The following is a 20,675-nucleotide window of genomic DNA, read 5'->3' as shown; positions in this document are numbered from 1 at the left end:
ATCTTAAAAGAAGCCTTGAATACAATTTTTTATAAAGGCGAGACAATAGTCTGTTTTATTATAAAAAAAGACATCCGATTACTTTTATTTTCATTTTTGTTCATGCTGTTCTCCGGTTTTTCTTTCCACCTGTCCTGAGTTGACTTCCACAAAATTTGGCTAGCTTACATTCAAATAATTCATTTATCTTTGCAATTCTCTGCCCCTGAAACTCTTCTGCTCCAACCCCTTTGTGATTTTCAGTTTTGGAGAGTTCTTTTAGTAAGGGTATTTCAGTCAATATCTTTATATCAAGAACTCTCTAAAACAGATATAATTAGGACATTGCCCCTTTAATAATATCTATCGACTTTTATACAGCCACTTGGTCATGATCTAAGACAGAAAATTTGCTCCAAACTGGGAACACTAACATTTATTCTCCTGCTTGAATGAGAGTGTCGAAGTCCCATAGAGGCTTGTTTTAGTAAATCCCATATAAAATGGGCACTTAAATGTAAACTCATCTAAGATATTATCGTAAGGAATAGATCTAAGATATTTTTGCTACTATTTTGTTCTTCTGCAAAGGACATCTTTGTGCTTTATTTTTAATCAAATATTATTTAAATAAAAGAAGCGTCAGTTGCCTACAGCTCTAACCTTAAAGAAATCCATTCTTGTTTGTACTTTTTGCTAATTTTAGTATTCCATACCAGGCATAGTTGTTGTATAGTTTGATTTGAAATTTATACACGTAGCTTGGTGGTAAAAACATGGATCATTTTTAGCTAAAATTCTGGAATCTATATTGGTCTTTGGGAAGTATAAATCTCCTTTTGGGTAATGAAAGCTCAACTCTCTTAACCATGTATCGTGCAACTACCACTTACATTTTCAAGGCGCAAGTTGCCACATATGCATGCAACAGCCCAAACAGATAAAGCAGTTGCCTCCTCTTCTGCCAAGAGTGCATTGTGTGCCTGTAAAAAAGACATAAGTCATACTATAAAGCATCCACTAGCTGATGAATTTAAGAATCATGAATCTCTCTAAATCAAGTTAAAACTAGGAAAAATGATAGTTAAACTTACGATAATTGTTCTTATTGAGCCTTTAAAATCCTAAATAACAGGTAGGCAATCCCCAAAGTATGTGACCATTATCACTAAACCCATTTGTTGCATCCCAAAATAAGATCACATACACATTTAAAGAAGCCACGTGAATAGTGGGTATCTCATTTGCTCAATGAGGGCCCAAAATATCTGTAGAAAATAGAAGAGGAAAAAAGAGTTCTAGAAGAGGGGCAACTTTTTTGCCTTGGAATCCGAGCCAAAAAGGCTCTTCCAGCTTCTTATAATCAGGGTTTAAGTGAAAATTTACTAAAGGACAAAAATGCCACTCAATACTCAAAATTACATATCTCCTAAAATACAAATCTAAATTGAATGAAAAATTAACTAGAGATAAAATAAGACCTTCTCTATCTAATAGTCATACTATAAGAGAAAAAAGTAATGTGAAAAATATGAAAATGACCAAAATACCCCCGGACATGTATTTTAACACTCCCCCTCAAGCTGAAGAGTAGATATCAAACAATCCCAGCTTGTCATTAAAGGATACATGTTCACATCTTCCAAAGGCTTGGTAAATATATCTCCCAACTGGTATGAAGACTTTACATAAGGAGTTACCACCTTGAGACCATTATTTGTCAAACGCACAACAGATCGCTCATAAGGACCTCTATTCCCAACATGGGCAAGCTGCTTATTTCAGCCTCCGCTGTTTTTATTCCATGGGGACTTTGAAGGAAAGTAATAACAAAAGGTTCAACAGAAAGCTCGAATCTCCTAAGAGGGTTACTTCCATCATCATTGGTCAGATTTCTTCTTGTCTTCACACAAGGAAAGAATTTGTATCCTTTTCGGGTTCCTATCTTCGAGACAACTAGAGAGCTTTGGCCCATATGAGCATCTCCTCCAGGCCTTCCATCATTCAGGAATGGCAACCTCCTCAGTCGGGCCTCCTCAAGCCTAACTTTGACGGAAGATCCCTTGATAACCTTGGCAAGGCTGCCTACGGTGGAGTCTTTGTGATTCAGCAGGCATCCAACTCATTACTTACTCGAACCCTTGGGAATTGTTGACTCCACCACCATCAAGCTTCAGGCTCTCCATCACGGCCTCAATGTCTTTCATGACCATCTTAGCAGCCCACTTCATACTGAGAGTGACTCCAAAGTGGTGATTGGTTGGTGTGACTCCTCCTACACACCACCTTGGTAACATTGGGATGTCTTCAATAAATTATGGATATTGTTCCCCATATTGTTTGTAATTGGTCTCACATTCCCAGGTTTGCTAATTATGTTGTTCATTTGCTTGCTAAACAAGGAGCTTCCCTCCAATCCCTTATTGTAAAGGGAGTACTCCCCTAGCTTGTTTGCCGTTTCTTTGTTTGCTGAATAAAACTTCACTTTCTTAAAAAAAAAAAAAAAAAAAAAAAAAAAAAAACTCGAACCCATTATCTAAACAAAATACACTAAGAGATGCACCAAAATGTTTTTTATTTCACTATAAAAATTGTGAAATTTATCAAACACTTCAGATTTCTCTGATAAGAGATACACCCATGTGAACCTACTAAAGTCACCAATGAAGGAAACAAAATACTAAAAACAAAGATGCTAGGTACCTAATAGCCCATACATCTGAATGGACTATTTCAAGTGAACTAGTATTGTTATGACTCTAACTAGACGGAAAAGATGTGTGACGGCTCTTCCCAAGTTGATAATATTCACACTGAATGGACAAACTAGAAGGCAAAGCTAGAAACATCTGAAGTAACTCGATTAGAGAAAGATGTCCTAATCGCAAGTGCTACTGGAAGAGTGATGCATCTACTTTAAGCGTTAAAGAAGACTGCACTGGTGAACCTTCCAAGTGGTAGAGACCTCTCTCACGCCTTGAAGGAATCGTCGAGGTCCTGAAATACATAATAAGTAGGAAAGAAGGTTACCAAACAATCAAATCTTATAATCTGGCAAAAAAACAACTTAACAAGGAATTTAGGAAAAAACAAAATTGACTCATAAAGTAAGGATGAAGTAGGCTGAACTTTGCCCATTCCACTAACAGGTGAGGAGGAACCATCAACAAGGGTAACATGTCTAAAAATGGATGACTGACTAAGAGAAGTAAATATGGAAGACATACCTAACATGTGAGAAGATGAATAGGAATCAATCACCCTCAACATGGCAGGAGATGCGTGAAAAGCAGACATACCAAAAATAGCCAAGGTGGTTATGACTATGGATCATGAATGTCGTGGACAAGGTCAAGTCTGACATCCTCTTTGTTGATTATTAAAGTTATTTGGAGCACCAAGAATAATACATACTAATAGCCTCCTGAAGTTTCATCACCTTCTCAAACACTAAAATTGGCCCAAGGGTGTTTTTCAAACTTGTCCCGACACTTATCTGAGAAGTGATTAATGTGGCACAATGGACACATCTCCTATCACTTCTACCATCACCACAGCCACAAGTTTCTCGATTGATACTTCCTCTATCCCTTCTATGTCCACAGATTGCCTCTAAACAACTCAATGCGAATCACAACTATCTCAGCTCCCTAAAATACATGGCTTTCTTTATCTTTAAAATACATGCGGACAAATTTGAACCAGCTCAAATAATTGTCCATTCCACTTTTTTGTAGTGATTGAATGGTATTGCCTTCAAAATTTACAGAATCCTTGACAAGAGTAATAACTTCACCTCAATCAACCATGACATACCACAAAAAAACCAATCCACACATAAATCAACTTAGATGAGTTCACACACCAACCGGCACATAATCACACAATAATTTGCCTACATAGATAAGGTGGGGCTTGTGTAGGATAGAGGCAGAAACTAGAACTTCAAACCTAACCCACTACTCAATTTACTCCTTAATAGCTGAAATTCCATGCAAAAATAACCAAATTAGTTGATAGCAATGATGATGTCAGCATATAGATAAGTTGAGAAGTAAAATCATAGGTAGGGAGACCTTTTTTTTTAAATGAGGTGTATATACTATAAAAGAGAGGGAAAACAACAAACAAACCTAGCTAGGAGGGCCTTCCTCCACAAGGTGTTGGAGTGAAATACCTGTCTTAGCCTGAATGTTTGCCAAATGATTGGCAGAGCAAGGAATGTACTTCCAATTACAGTTTAATGAAGAAATTAAATTACAGATTTCTGAATACATATCCCAATGACGCCACGGAGATCTAATAAATTTTGCACACCAGTTAATGGCAGTCTTTGAGTCCCCTTCGATGCAGAGGGGGCCCGCGAGCCGGCTAGTGAATACTTTAATTCCGTTTAGCAATCCAGAGAGTTCTGTAGTTGTGGAGTCGGAGATGCCAAGAGAGCCCGCAAAGGAGAAAAGATGATAACCATTTGCATCGTGAATGACCCCTCCATAACTAGTATGGCCCGGGCAACCAAGAGCACTTTCATCAAAGTTTAGCTTGAAATGGCCCGTTGGTAGAGGGGCCCAGGTAGCCATGATCGGTGGGCAGGAAGGCTGAGACAACCCAGCGACTAGCTGCCAATTTTCTTTGAGGTTAGAGCTACTGAGGTTTCTGAATTCTTTTCGGGTCAAGAGCCAGATAGAAACTTGGCCCGTAGTGTTATCAGACAAGATTTCAATGGAGGAAGTTTTAAATTCGAATTTTCTCCTATTAATAGGTATGAAGACCTACAAAGGGTAGAAATGGCTCTAGGAGAACAAAAACTTTATAAAACTACTCAATTAGTAGCACAAGCTATCAACCCCTGGGCTATGGCAGAAAAGTTATAGGAAATATCTAAACTTGAACTTCAATCAGTAGAGAAATCAAAAAATCCCCTTTCCTGGAGAAGTCGCAGGCTTAAAAAGTGGAGAGAATAATGATGGAAACTCTATGGAAGTAGATCTTAATGCTTTGACACCTTTCTTCTATTAAATTAAGAAGAAAGAAAGAGAAAAGGAGAGAGTAAGGAGAGCACAAGTGATGGATGAAGAGTACAGAAGTTTCCAACACTTGTTAGGAGGTCAAAAGTCGACCTTTCTTCTGTTAAACATCACTTAGGTGAATAATAAGGCACATGGATAAAAAATTCATCTTTACACTAAACTCCTTACATCTCCCTAATTACATATAATAAAAAGCTGAAAATTGAAACTTATACCCACTACATGAAATAGAACACTTTCCTAGTCTAGAGGAATACATTGAGTGACGTAAAAGAATCAAAATACCCATACATATAATTCAACACACATCTTTAAGGGGCTTCCAAACACCAAAAGAAGCTGTTTTGGATTTGAAAGCGAGGCAGTCATGGTCCAGCTATTCCTCAGGAGTCCTTCCTACAAACTCATTTTCTCAAAGACAGATTTGCCCTGACTGCCTTGAACCACTTGGCTCAATGCTACAATCCGTATGTTGTAAAAGTTTTACCCTTGAGAACTCACCATTTAACCTTAGCAAGTACTAGACACTTCCAAACCCAACTTCCACACTATTTCATCCCCTTCCCCCTCCAACATGACTCCAATGTGAACAGCAATGTTGACACCCCAGACATTTGGTCTGCCTATAGTTTCTTCTAAAATACAAACAACAAGCACCATGACAAAAAGAATCCACAACCAAAACTTACTTGTCATTGACCAAGCTACATAAATTCAATCTAACCCTATTACCCCACCTGATATGATACTAATTCCTTGCCGAAACATATTCTTCAGCCTGAGGATGGCCTTCCACAAGGCAGAAGCATGTCAAGAAACTACCTCAAAGGGAAGTTCTGTCATCAGCATAACACCAAAAGTGCTTGATTCATCAAGTAAATGGGATTACCAAAGCCACTTTTATCCTTTGGAAGACAAACTTTTGGCCAGTTCACCAAATGGTAAAGAAACTGATCAAAAGTTCTTTTTTTTTTATACAGTGATGATTTTATTTCAAGAAGAAGCAAAAAGTACATCAAATGAGGCCTCCCCTTACAACAAGGGATTGAAGGGAGGGACCCAATTTAGCACAACAATCTACAGCCGAATTGGTTGATCTAAGTACATGAGATTAGGAACAAGGGATAGAGGAGATGAGATCCATAATATCAAGAAATAACTGCCAATGATGCCATAGAGGGAATGTAGAGAAGGAGCATCATCCAATAACCACTTGGGAGTCACCCTCCACAATGAATGGGCCACTAAAATAATTCTGAAAAATACAAAGGCCACGGAGAAGACCCGAGAGCTCCGTCATGATCGAGTCAGTGATGCCAAGGGGCCCGGAGTAGGAGATAAGAGCTGTGCCGCAGGGGTCAAATATCACCCAGCCAAAACCGGCCATCCCAGGATTCCCGAGACCCCTGCAATCAAAGTTGAGTTAGAAATGACAGGCAGGGGGGAGCCCAAATAGCCACCCAGGGGGGTGGAGAGGGAGTGGACATATGAACAATCGCCTTCCAATTAGTGTGGAGAGGGGCGCACAAGAGACACTCTTCTTCCATTAAGGAAACAACATACGATCTCCTCCGTTTTATTAGCAAAATTAGTACAAGAAGGCAAAAAAGAAAGATAATAATTTGGAATTCCTGACAAAGCTGCTTTAGTAAGAGTTGAATTTCTAGTGTAAGCTTTTGCATTCAAGTCTCATATCTATAGTATGCTTATGTAAATCAACATTTAAAAATAAAATACATAAAATAAATAAACATAAACATAAAAATAAAAAACCCTAAGAGGTGAATCATGGCAAGATAATACCTCGGCCACTTCCAAACTTGTAGAGCACGATCTTAAGTCAATGGTTGAACCTGCAGTGTGAAGCACTGTTTCTGCAGCTCTATGAAATTCCAAGGGATGAAGGTGTTCGAGGGGGTAAAATACTAAGGTTGAACCTCGAGCAGGGCAACGTAACTGGTAGTATTCGCATAGTATTTGCAAAGATCCATGATTGTTTGCCTGAAAAATAAATAACAGATTTTTTTAAAAAAAAAGAAAAGACAAATAGTGTTCAAGAATTAAACACCAGAAAGAGCATATATGAGGAAGCAACGGTTTAAGATATATACTGCTGTAAGTCCAAGACATAAATTGTGAGTGAGAAGGACAAAAGTCCAAATAGTGTATTATGTATTGGAGTTTAAATTCAGAAACATTCTTGAGAGATTATTTTATTCAATATTGAGAAAGAATCATAGTCATCAGAAAGTAGGAGCATCTTTTGAAAAGGTTGATTTTGAGCAGATCTGATTTCCAATTTTAAGCCTCCTTCTCTATCCATATTTCTCTTCTAATTTTTCTTTATTTTTTCTCGTAAAACAAACTGTAACCTATTTTTATCAAAGCAGACTCAAATTAAAATATTGCCTACCTTAGCCCATTCAAGAATGTCATTATGGTCGTTGAAATCTTCGTGACCGGATGATGATGGTTCCTCCTGCTCACCTTCCTCCATATTACTCCAAATATATCTGTCCTCCCTGGGAGATCCCTGGATACTGTAAAAGAGGGAAAAAAGAAAAAAATGAGCAATGATGAATATGTCCATCCCTGATTACAGGACAAATGAGAGAACAAACCAAAATCATTCCTCAATGCAATATTATATATCATAGAGTAGTGCCCTGGCGAGCCTTCTTTTTCTTTTGGTAGGTTATAGAGGGGCAGGCTTCAACATATACTGAATCACCTGGCAGAAGAATCAGAGCTCTCAGTCTGGTAATGCCACAAGAGAGGTAAAACAGCTTCAGGTAAGCGTTTTTCATTAGATCGTTTCATGGAGCAATTAGAATTTTGCATGACAACTCCAGGTTTCCTTTTACCCTCCGCCTCTTCTGTCTCAGACTGATCTTGAAATGCAATCTTCTTCTCTAGAGCCTCCTCATCATTTGTTTGATGATAGGGCTCATAATTGTTATCAGTGACACACCTGCAGAAAGAATTTTCAACAGTCTTTTCGGAACTTTCCATTGTATCATTACTAGTGTCCATAGAGCTCTGTTTTGGCGAAATTGTTTCATTGCATCCACGCATCTCTTCCCCCAGATTCTGCTCCTCGGATGATGCCAAAGCCAACACATCAATACCTTTGGTCAATCTCTGCAACCTTTCTTCAGTGAAGATGCTACAGAAAATGGGTGCAGTTGTCAAGAATTGAAACACTAAAAGAACTATAGTAATAGCAAAATAACAACTGAATTTGAAAAAGTAGAGTAACTTAAGTAAAACAAAAAATATTTTAATGTTGAATTTAAAGGCATAAGTGTTCATTCATGTTGAGTGGAAAAAAGGCCTACATTGAAAAGTTGGGTGTTACATTTCCATCCCAAAATAACTAGTCACTTAAAAGACATTGCCTCAACCTTATAACCGATTAACTTTTCTTCTGACTTCTCAATGGGATTTTTTCCCACACAAAACTCTCCCTCACATCCAGGTTGTTGAATTTATGGAAAAAAAAAATACTTCATTGACTTATTGTAATCAATGTACATGAACTTCTATTTATAATAGAGGAAAGTAATAAAGTCCAATTACAATTAAACTACCCTTGTTCCAATTATACCCAAACTCTAACACTTAAAGATAAGTCCTAACATAATTAAATAACTCAACATAAATAAAAGACTAACATAACAAAACACCTTTAAACTGAAACTCTTCTGAGATACCTCTTTCCATAATAATTGTGGCCCTGTAAAACTTCTTATTGTGAGAGTCATGCAAGACTCTTCCATATTTTCTCTCCAACACTCCCTCTCAAGGTGGAGTTTATAGTTCAGCTTACAATGAAAATGATTTTTGGTCTTCAATTTTCTTTATTGCAAAACTTTCTTCATAGATGCAAAAACTTCATCTTTTGTGCTCCCCCTGTCTTGAATATTTTGGCTACATAAAACTTACCAAAACATATGGAATAAAATACCTCTTTCTTGTACTTCTTCTTCTACTTCTCCCCCTCAAGCTGGGAGATAATGGCAGTGATCCCAGCTTGAACCAAATAATATATATGAAGTAATAAACTCCTCAATCACGATGTCCCACCCCCGGCACCGACTCTCAAAGGTAGAAATGGGTGATAAATGGGTAATATCTGTCATTCACAAGATGGCGATAAAAGGCTGCCAAACAACCAATGGGTAATGGGTAAAGAGGGAGATAAGATGCTAAGGCCTTCATGTGCTTTATTTTTCTAAAAAATTCAAATTTCGCATCAGACAAACCAATGCCAACGATAGTCAACAAATAATGAACCCAAGGCAAGCAACTGAGGAGTTCTTCTTCAGAAATAATATCTCAATCAAAGAGACACAATAGCAGTAGCGGAAATGGGTCAATACCCAAATAAAATGTAGCAAATTTGCAGTAGTATAGCAGTAAATAACTAGTAAGTAATGAACGTCCTTAAGAGTAATAAGGACACATGAAATAGTCCACAACGAGTCCATCAGTAAATAAGGAAGTTGCACCAAATAGTATGTTGGAACCGAGTAATAATCCAAAATAATAATCCAGTCGGAGATAGAGAACCGAGTAAGATATCATACCAATATAGCTAAGTCGCAGAAGAAATATGTATAGAACTCGAGACCCGAACACGTATAACCAAGGAAAGCATAAGTGAGATATTTTCCTGATATTGTTGATCGATAACAGCAACTCAAAAAGTGATGCAAAAAATTGGCTTAAATTCGGATTTTTCAATGCAACAGGATACCAGCACGACCTTTGATTCATCCAATGCGAATATATTCTTAAATATATATCAGATTAACATGAAATATTCTCCTTCTAAAACTAGACTTAAATACCTTTCATCCAAGTATAACTTCGCTTCATAAAATATACTTCTTTTGAGATAAATAATCTGATAGATTTTAGTCTCTGTAATCTGGTAGAACTAAGTACTATTTCTCCTTTTGCAAGCATAACCATTGACTCTTCCAAGATCAATATCTCCATATAAAAAACTTAGATCAAGAATTGGTTGAATAGGTAAGAAAACAGACTTACAAATCTTTCTTTTGATATATAATTCTCCATATAAAGTCCCATTCTTAATAGCATAAAATAACTCAGAAGTTGAAGTTTTCTGCTGCTGCTCGAACTTCTTTTGCAATTTGACCTTTGCTGCTTCAAATGTTGATTTCTCTTTGTAGAAAACTCTGATTGCCAAAATTCGTTTTTCGTTGGAAAGTAGACTCAAATATCTTTCCATCAAAATATAATATGCAATATGAAAACGCTCAGTATAGAGGTGAAAACGCAAAGCAAACAATAAGTATAGGGACTAAAAAGAGAAAAAAAAGATAAATACGAACCTAAACTACTAGAGATAATAGATCAGAAAAGGATCCCATTATCTCTATGGGTTGACCGATTCAACTCACAGTACCTGCTTTGATACCATGTTGAATTTATGGAAAAGATAAATACTTCATTGACTTGTTGTAATCAGAGTACAAGAACCCCTATTTATAATAGAGGAAAGTAGTAGAGTCCAATTACAATTAAACTACCTTTGTCCCAATTACACCCAAACTCTAACACTTAAAGATAAGTCCTAGCATAATTAAATAACTCAACATAAATAGAAGACACATAACTAAAACACCTTGAAACTAAAACTCTTTTGTGAGACCTCCTTCCATAATAATTGTGGCTCTATAAAACTTCTTATTATGAGAGTCATGTAAGACTCTTCCATATTTGCTCTTCAACACAGGCTAACTCATAACGGGCCTGAGACGTAGGGACAAACACTCAACAGTGCATACAAACTCCTACTTTATGGAGCCCAGAACACAAACTCCTTACCTCATGGAACCCACAACACACAAATAACCTAGGGAGCACAAATTGGGCCTTGGTCCATACAAACAAGTAGCTTCTATACCACTGTTGGGTGTTAGGTTGAACACGGTTCTATCCTAAAATTTGTAGCCACTTAGGAAGCCTATTGCTCAACCTTATAACCCATTACATTATCTTCCCATTTTTCAATGTGGGATTTTTTCGACTCAACAATTCACATACACAGTCTAAATTGGATCTTTTCTGACCTCTCAGGAGTGGCTTAATCAGTTTCCCCTAGGTGCAGCTCATGTGCTTCCACGACCCGCATCAAATCACTGCCTAATTCTATATGAATCTCATGTTCAATCATGGGGTCCCCTCCAATTTAGATTCGAGGTGATGTGGCTAAAAGACAAGTCCTTTCTGCCATGTGCTGGAATAATGGTGGAAGAGTTGTTGTGTTCAGGATTCAGCTGCTATAAGGTTCTCCCGAAAATTGAAAGACATCCAATGCAAATTCAAAGAGTGGGAGGCAAACATATAAATCTAGTTTCATGGACAAAAAGAATTTTCTTCTTCTAAGCATTCAGGATATTGACAATAGAAACAAATATAGTTCTATCAAATGTTGAAATATTGACAAGAGGTTTCCTTCAGGAGGACTTCCCAAATGTTGTACTCAAGAAAAGTAATACTAGAACTTTAACAAAGAGGTACAGAACATGCGCCGAGAGCATGGCGATTTCGTATGCGCTAACGTGTGCCGTTATTTGAAATGAGTTGGGACCCTTCACCGGTCACCATCCCCACGGCCGGTGACTAGAACCCACAACGCCCGACTTTCGGCAAGGACTCAGCCACCTTCTCTGACACCGATTGATGGAATGATGGCGTCTCGCCGAGAAGACACAGAAGGTACACAATCACCGATCCAGCAAAAAATCACTCCAAACGCTCGGATTTCTCGGAGCTTCCCTCCGACGAGACTCCTGAACCTCCGACAAAAGGTTTTGACACTAGCTGGAAGAGGATCTCCCGGCGAAAGAAGAGGAACCATCCTTTCCGTTTCAGCTACGGAAAGAACAGAGTTACAATGGAGATAGTCGCCCAGAGCTCCGGACTGGTGATTCGCATCTCCTCTGCCGTCGGATCGAAGATGTCCTTCATTTGCGTTCCGATGGAAGTCATCTCAAGCTTTGTTCTTCAATTCCAAAGAGTCACAAATGAAGCCAATCGAACCTGTGAACTTTGGACACAGGATTCGATTTTCTTCCGGTTGGTGAGCTCCTTACGGGAACGAAGAGAGTGTCGTGTCGTCCATCGTCGTGGCTCAACAGTGCTCGCCAGGATCTATATTCCCAAGGCCACCAACTCAGGATTCGGCTAGAAGGAATTCGCAAAAGCCATCCAAAGCCTCTCTCTGACTCCGACTCCGGCAAGGGGAGCATCCAGCTCTAGCGACACCACCACCACCACCCCTTATTTTCGAGCCCTACCAGACACAAAACACCCCCCTGAGCCGACCTCTCCTTCCTTCGAAACCCCCTAACCCAACCATCCATAACCTCTTTTCAGGCCACCATGTCCCAACACACCTTATTCACTTAGAAACATCCAAAACCCTCCCAACTTGCTCCATAAAGGGCAAAAATCTTTGGCCCGCTCTATCCTACTCCACACCTCCCCCAGTATCGTCAAATGCAGCATCCTTCAATGGTTAATCGATGAGCTTCACCTCCCCTACACACCCAGAATTTCCTACCTCAACCCCCAATCCTAGCTTGTTCATTTTGAAACCCAACTAGAGTCTTCTGCGGCCCTTGCTCTCACTCCCACACCCCCTTGGGCATCATTGGGATATCAGAATGGCTCCCCTCGACTCCTTCTAGTCAATTTGGGCAATGGGCTACAGTCACCGACCTCCCTGCGGAATTATGGCACAACAAAGTCTTCATGGGCATCATCTCGGAGTTTGGCTCCATAATTGCTCTGGACCCTCTTACTAAACACTGGCATCGCCTTGATGAGGCCCGGATCCTCTTCAATCCTATACGTCCTTGCGAAGGACATTACTTCCGATGCATTATGGTGAATAATGCCCGATTCTGGATCCGCATTGAGTTGGCAAATATGGAAGACTTTAGAAGTGTGACCTCGAGCCCTGCAGCTGAATCTAGAGATTCTTCACAGCCTGTCCACACATTGAGAGTAGCAACCCTGGTCTCTTCTCTCCAGCAGATGCGTCACCCAGCCAATCTTACAGTTGGCACTGACGCTATTCCAGCTACCTCCTCAATAGTCCCTCCCTCCTACGGCCTGCCATACCCCCCCCCCCCCCCCCCCCCCCAGATACCTACTGCTACCATCCACACCCTCCTGTCTTATCCCCCGAAATAACCACACCCCCATCTCCCCCCCAATCAAAAGCCCCGCAAACCCTCCTATAAATCACCCCCACAGTCCTCACACCCCTCAAGCCACCACCACTCAGATAATGAACTCTCCCCCTCCCTCACCTCCGAGAAATCCTCACCCCAAAATTCCTTCTCCTCCTCCCCTTGTCACCTACCTGTGCCGGAATAGAGGCCAACCAAGACAGCTTCCCCATGGAGGTCCCAGTGTTACTACTAGATACCCCTGCAACCCAGAGATAGGGGACTTCATCTTTTCAGAGCCGGGCGAAAGAGATCAAAATCATGTGGCTGCTCTCCAGACAGAACAGCAAAAATTCTACCCAAAAACCTAGGCCCGGATAGTGGAACTTGCCAAGGTGATGGGCATCATCTACACGGAACCCCTCCGAGGAGATAAACACTTGTCTGAGAAGTCCAAGAAGAAGACAAGTGATCAATGATCATTCTCTGTTGGAAAGTTCGTGGAATTGGATCTGTGCATTGTCACGCTTCAGTTCAGGACCTCCTTGTCTCAACCAAGGCAAAAATTGCTATTCTTCAAGAAACCAAGGCAACTTCTCTACCCCCTTGGATATATCCGCGAGTTGTGACCCTTAAAGAACTTGGATTGATTTCTATGGATGTGATTGGATCGGTTGGCGGCATTCTGATGGTGTGGGACACCAATACCATTGTGGTGCTCAATCGTTATTGTGGCACTCACTCCCTTGGAATCAAGCTGAGAGACAAAGGATCAGGGAATATTTGGTGCCTTATCCGTGAGAGACATCTCTTCTAGGATGACCTTTTGAGGACTTGTCAGAGGTGGCCCATTCCTCTTATGCTTACGGGTGCTTCGGCCATGAGAAATCCCCACCCTCCCAGAGAATCACTACCTCCATGAGGCTATTTGCAGACTTTATTGGCAGTTGGGACCTTGATGAGATTACTCTATCTGGGAAGACCTTCACTTGGTCAAATGGCAAAAAGCCCCTCGTCCTCTCCAAGCTTGATTGCTTCTTAGCCAACAATGACTGGCTCCAGTTGTATAGCAATGCCACAGGCAAAGTTCTCAATAGGGTTGTTTTTCGATCATTGGCTGATTATGGTAGATTCCCACTTCAACAGTTGCCCGCCCACCCCCCTCCTCTGTCATATTCAACAATGCTTGGATGGCGATCCCCTCTATCCAGTCCTTCTGGGAGAAGATGGCCATTGTTGGCCCAAGCGGTTGTACTTTCCTAGCCAAACTCAAGATGTTAAAACCATTGTTGCCGTCCTTTCTCAGATTGCCACTCTTGACTCTGAGGAGGAATCTAGAAGCTTCTCTTCCTCGGAAATAACCCAAAGATATGCCCTCCAAGGGCAAATGCAGTCCTTCACTCATACTAAGCTCATGCACTGGAAGCAACGTGGAAGATTTAAGTAGCTCGTCGATGGGGATGTCAATACTAAATTCTTCCATGTAGTCGCCTCTGCACGGAGAAGAGCCAACTGCATCACCACGCTCAGCATCAATGGTGAGATTACCTCGGATTGATCCCTTATTTCAGACTCACTGGTGAACTTTTTTGCATATTTATATTCTGATTGCCAGCCAGTCCACCCTTTCTTCGAAAGGGTTCATTTCCAGGCTATTCCTTCGGTTGTAGCTAGTCTCATCAAACTCCCTTTCTCCAGTAGGGAAATTGAAAAAGCAGCACTGGATCTTCCTCCGGATCGCGCTCCGGGCCCGGATGGTTTCAACGGGGAATTCTATCGCCGATGTTGGCCCTTTATTAGAGATGACATTGCCTGCATAGTTCACTCATTTTATCAGCATGGCATCAGATTTAGAAGCATCAGAGCTTCATTTATTGCCCTCATCCTAAAAAGGAAGGGCCATAATTTCCATCTGACTTCCGGCCGATCAGTCTCACCACCAGTGCCTACAAGGTGCTTGCACGCCTCTTTGCCAATCGCCTCAGAGGGGCTCTCCCTTTTGCCATTCATCATGGCTAGAGTGCTTTTATCAAGGGAAGGAATATATTAGATTCGACCAAGGAATGTCATGAGCTCATCCACCATTTTAAGGCTTTAAAGCTCCCCAGATTCATCCTCAAGCTTGATTTCGAGAAAACCTTTGACAAAGTTAATTGGAAGCTTCTGGACACTCTCCTAGGGAAGATGGGATTCGGGGAAAAATGGTGTTTCTGGATTCAAAGTTGCATTTCCTCTGCAAGCTACTCCGTTCTTCTCAACGGAATGGTCTGTGGATATTTTAAGGGATCCATGGGAATCATGCTCTTCAATGTGGTAGCGGAATATCTATCCTCATTGATCTATTCAGCCAAGAACTTGGGATGGCACCTCCCCACGACGATCTCTGTAGCCTTTGATGTGTCAATCCTTCAATTTGAAGACGATACCATTTTTTTGGGATTGGTACTATGGATCAGATCCGAAAACTGTGTCCTATATTGGGACTATTTGAATTGGTTTTTGGTTAGAACATTAACTGGAAGAAAACCACTCTCTTAGGCTATCACATCGACTCATCTATGCTTCAAGGTATGGCTGACTATTTGGGGTGCTCATTGGGAAATTTGCCAAATACATATCTAGGACTCCCTCTCTTGGATTCTCGGCCTAGGATGACGCTTTGGTCCCCCCTTATTGAGAAATTTGAAAAGAAACTAGCTACTTGGAGGGGCAAGTTTTTATCTACTGTAAGGCGACTCACTCTCCTCAAGTCTTGTTTGGCAAGACAACCAAACTATTTATTATCTTTCGTACACTATCTGGCCTCCGTTTACTACAGGATTGATGTCATCCATCGGCGTTTTCTCTGGAGAGGATCAGAGGGACACCTTCATATATCATTTGGTGAGTTGGAAGGATATTTGCATGCCCCGCAATCGGGGTGGTTTAGGCATCCGGCCTACGAAGGAGATGAACACTGCCCTTATGCTCAAATGGATCTGGAACTTCAACATCAAGCATAACAGCCTATGGAGAGATATGGTCAGGTTCTATCTTCAACCTTTGGGTGCCTAGTGGAGGGAGGATGGTGTTACTCGCCTCCTATCCCTGATATGGAAATCAATTCAAAAGTCATCCCAATATTCAGATATACAACTTCTTTTCACCCAGGCAATGGAAGGACCCTCCTCTTTTGGTTGGATGAATGGTGCGGCCCCCACCCCCTCTCTGAGGATTTCCCAGGGCTCTCTAGGGTAGCGAGGGAACTCTCCTGCTCAGTGGAAAATTCTTGAAGAGACCGCTCATGGAGTCTAACATTTCATCGGGGATTAACATTTTGCTCTCTCCTCTCCAGACTCAACAGCATTACTATCCATTAACATGCAATTGATAAATTGACATAGAAACCCAGTATTAATTGTTGATTCACAATTGCATCCGCCTACTCTCATATCAGAAAGCAAGATTACAGTATGCAGAAGCACAAGGCAAACTTGGCATGGAAGCTCTCGGCGCTTAGTAAAATCAAATTTTTCGTGTGGACGGCCATAAGGGAACAGATCCTCACCTCTGACAACCTCCATAGCAGAGGCTACACAGCCCCCGATCGTACTTGTCCCCTCTGTGGTACGAACGATGAAACAATCCAGCATGTTCTATTACATTGTGATTTCTCTTGGCATGTCTGGATGAAGATCTTCCAGAAGATTGGACTCCAAATGGGGCTACATCAGGACCTCTTTGGAACCTATGAGATAGTTATGGGGATCCACCTTCCTAGGTTGGAAAGCTAATTATCTTGGCATGCCTTGCGCATGTCCCATGGTGCCTATGGCTCAAGCGCAATAACCGGAGATTCAACTCCAAGACTAGCACCTCGGAAAACACGACTTCTCATGCAATGTGCCTTATCTCGAGTTGGTTACAACCCGGGAAGGAGTTTGCCTCTCTATCGAGTGTTTCCCTTCTGGAAAATTGGGGTTTGATAACGCATATGGCAAGCCCGTGTAGTACTCCGATTATGGCCACCTGGGATCCTCCCCCTTGCAACTGCATCAAACTCAATTTTGATTGCAGTGATTTAGTTTGTCCTGGGCCGGCTGGAGCTGGTGATGTTTTCAGAGACAACTGTTGAGACCCTATTCTATCTTATGCAGGGTCGGTGGGCATTGCTGTTCAAATATTGCTGAAGTGATTGCTCTTCTATTCGACCTTCAAATCCTCAAAGAGCATCTCCATGGCAAGTTGTTTACTGAAGGAGATTTTAAGACTGTCATCAGTTGGTGCTCAAAGATAGCTTCCCCCCCCCCCCCTGGCGCCAGTGGCCTATCACCGATTGTATTGCTACCATTGTGTCATCTATTCATTGTAATTGGAACCTCATTCCTCGATCAGCCAATTCTTTGGCTGATAAATGGGCAAAATTTGGAACCTCCCAGCAATCTCTCATTGTTTAGGAAGGCTTGCCCCTTTGTAACCTGCTCATTTGAGCTCTCTTAATTAAAATCAGCATCTTTTCAAAAAAAAAAAAAAAAAGTAATACTAGAAGGAAAGAGCCTAGTGTAAAAGGATAAAAGAGAGTGACGCTAGTACGAGATGTTTCATGTGATAGCATCATCGCATAGGAGGGTTAATACCATTTCCTGTTTGACTATAGATAGACTGATAGGGATGTGATCATGAGCACTTCACTAAATTTCTCTCAGAATCTTTATACTAATGTTTCTGGACAGGCCTTTTCCTGCTAATTTGTTTTTCTCAACTGTCATCAGTTCTATGGCTGATGTTTTAATTCACCCTTCCATGTTGAAGGAAATTGAAGCAACCTTCCAACTGATGTTGAACAGCAAAGTCATTGGACCAAACGGTTTCACCACTGAATACTATAAGGACAGTTGGCACTTTATTAAGGAAGATGTCCAGGCCACTTTTCATGATTTTTATCATAATGGGGTCATCTCATCCAATATGGCAGCTTTTTTTATAGTGCTAGTGCTGAAGAAAGAGGGGGCTAATAAGCCTGCTGACTATAGGCCGATTAGTCTCATTACTAGTAATTATAATATCATTGCCCTGGTAACTTTCTATAAGACTTGCAAAGTCCTCCCTCATGTTATCAGTGATGCTTACAGCACATTAAATAACAAGGTGATTCATGACAAGGAAATTACAAAGGAGGGGGAGAGGAAAAACCTCAAACCCCATCGCAGAAGGATTCTCTGACTAATAAACTAGTCCTTGTTAAACCTGATTTAGCTAAAGAATCAGCAACACGGTTGCTGTTTTAAAACATGATGACAAGAAACAGTTAAACCAGAACACACATGCATTATCTCATCATCGTGTTCAAGCAGGAGTGGAATCACCAGAACACCAAGAAATGAGTGTAGAGAAAGAAGCTTCCATCGCATTACACATACCAATTGGACCAGAGAAAGAAGCTTTGATGACACCCACAGAATCCTTCACAAAACCTATTTTATTAAGGGTAGGAAAATTTTAGATTCTGTTCCCATTGCTCATGAACTTACTTGTCACGATTGCAAGAAAGAGAGTAAAGCAGGTCCCCCTTATCAAGCTTGACATGGAGATGGCATTTAACCATGTCAACTGGAATTTTTTGGATAACATTATGTCTAAGATGGGATTCCCTTCTAAGTGGGAAGCCTGGATACATAGTAATCTTTCTTCTGTCTCTTACTCAATATTATTGACTGCCTCAGTGAAAGGTTATTTTGAGGGATCTCAGAGAGCTTGTCAAGGAGAACCCTTGTCTCCTCTCCTTGTTAATATAGTTGGGGAAGGTCTTTTGGCTATCTTAAAATATGTTGTGGCTGTTGGCAAATGATGGGCTTTCCTATAGAGAGTTCAAATACTTGTACTCCATTTGCTTCAGTTTGTGGATAATGTCATTTGTTTCTGTGAAGGGTCCTTGAACCACTTACGAAATGTCAAGGACTTACTGTTGATATAATCAGTGTTATCATGCCAAGCAGCGAACTGGAGTAAAACCAGTATATTTGGTATGAATCCAGATGAAGAAAGTGTCTCTGGCTATGCGTCTGTTTTGAGATGTAGCCCTCTTCCCCTTCCTAAGACATATTATGGGCTCCCATTATTTTTTTGGCAAGCCTCCTACTAGTATCTAGAACAGGATTATTGAGTATGAGGAGCGTAGGCTGTCTTCCTGGAAAGGAAAGTTCCTTTCCATGGCAAGTTGTGCAGTTGTTATTATTATTTTAAGTCCAGTTCCATCACAAAATGACTAGCCATTAAAGAAGCTTATTGCCCAACCTATAAGCTGATGTTATTTTCTTAATACTTTTCAACGAGGGGACTTTTTAAGAATCAACACCCCCACCCCCCACCCCATGTTGAGGCTTACATATAATGGCTCGAGATGAGGACACAACTTCCAACAAAGCCCACACCATAGAAACTCCAATCCTACAGAGCACACAATACTTAAAAAACTTGGTAAGCACAAATTGAGCCTTGGCCCATGTGCACATCTTACTCTGATACCACTACTAGACTAAGCCCAGTTCCATCCTTGACTAGCCACTTTGGAGGCTTATTGCCCAATCTTATAACCCAATACTTTTCTTAAAACTTTTTGGCTGAGACTTTTTCCCATTCAACAATGATAAGGTCTATTCTCTAGGGAACTCCTAGTAATTTTTTGTCCCTATTTCTTTGTCCTCAAAGCTTGTTGCATTGTTAGAAACAATCCAATGAAGATTTTTAAGGTGGGGAGACTGAAGATAATTTCAAGTATTCTTTTGAGATAGGATATCATTTCCATGGTCCGAAGTTTCTATGATCGTGGAATCATATTTAAGAGCGTGGGTGCTTCCCTTATTGCTCTAGTCCTCAAGAAAGCTAGTGTGGAACGCCCTCAGGACTACCGGCCGATCAGTCTCATTTTAAGTCCGTACAAGATCATCGCCCGCATTCTGGCTCATCGTCTCAAAGTTGTTCTTCCTTCCATCATCCATTGAAACCAGAGCGATTTTATCAGAGGCCGTGACATACTAGACTCAGTTATGGCCACGCATGAGATTGTGGATCATTTTGCCAAGATGGGTCAGCCACGGTTTGTTCTCAAGTTGGACCTCGAGAAAGCATTCGACCGGGTTAGTTGGTCCCTCTTGGATAACATTATGTAGCGAATGGGGTTCGGAGACAAATGGAGGTTTTGGATCCACAGTTGTGTCTCTTCGACCTTGTACTCCTTGTTCCTCAATGGCACAGTCTATGGCTTCATCTGTCAGGGAGACCCCCTCTCCCCGTTCCTCTTCAACATAATTGTTGAGTACTTATCTTCTATGTTCTACTTTGCTTGCAGCATTGGTCGGCTACAGGCCGTCTCTGATCAGAGATGCTTTGACATCCCCTCTACCTCCCACCGAGTTGTTGTTTGGGCACCTCCTCCCACCAGATATTATAAGATGAACTTTGATGGCAGCGCCTT

General features: G+C 40.9%; 1 protein-coding gene across 7 annotated transcripts in view; it reads right to left on the bottom strand.

Annotated features, from left to right (window-relative positions):
- Positions 1–20,675, bottom strand: part of LOC137955395 (uncharacterized) — a 91,855-nt gene that overhangs the window by 50,526 nt on the left and 20,654 nt on the right. For all 7 annotated transcript variants that reach the window (XM_068802318.1, XM_068802319.1, XM_068802315.1 and 4 more), the window contains exons 9-12: positions 7,741–8,175; positions 7,423–7,549; positions 6,813–7,010; positions 873–962 (exon numbers count right to left, since the gene is read on the bottom strand). In XM_068802318.1, coding sequence (XP_068658419.1) covers positions 873–962; positions 6,813–7,010; positions 7,423–7,549; positions 7,741–8,175 — 850 coding nt within the window. The remainder of the gene's footprint in view (positions 1–872; positions 963–6,812; positions 7,011–7,422; positions 7,550–7,740; positions 8,176–20,675) is intronic.

This window comes from Aristolochia californica, unplaced genomic scaffold, assembly GCF_029961685.1.
Source record: "Aristolochia californica isolate CCGP_79_NKW_82.1479 unplaced genomic scaffold, dmAriCali1.0.hap1 SCAF_2, whole genome shotgun sequence".
In the NCBI taxonomy this organism is placed as follows: Eukaryota; Viridiplantae; Streptophyta; class Magnoliopsida; order Piperales; family Aristolochiaceae; genus Aristolochia; species Aristolochia californica.
Note: the sequence above shows the minus strand (reverse complement) of the source record. Positions and strands in the feature narration are given on the sequence as shown.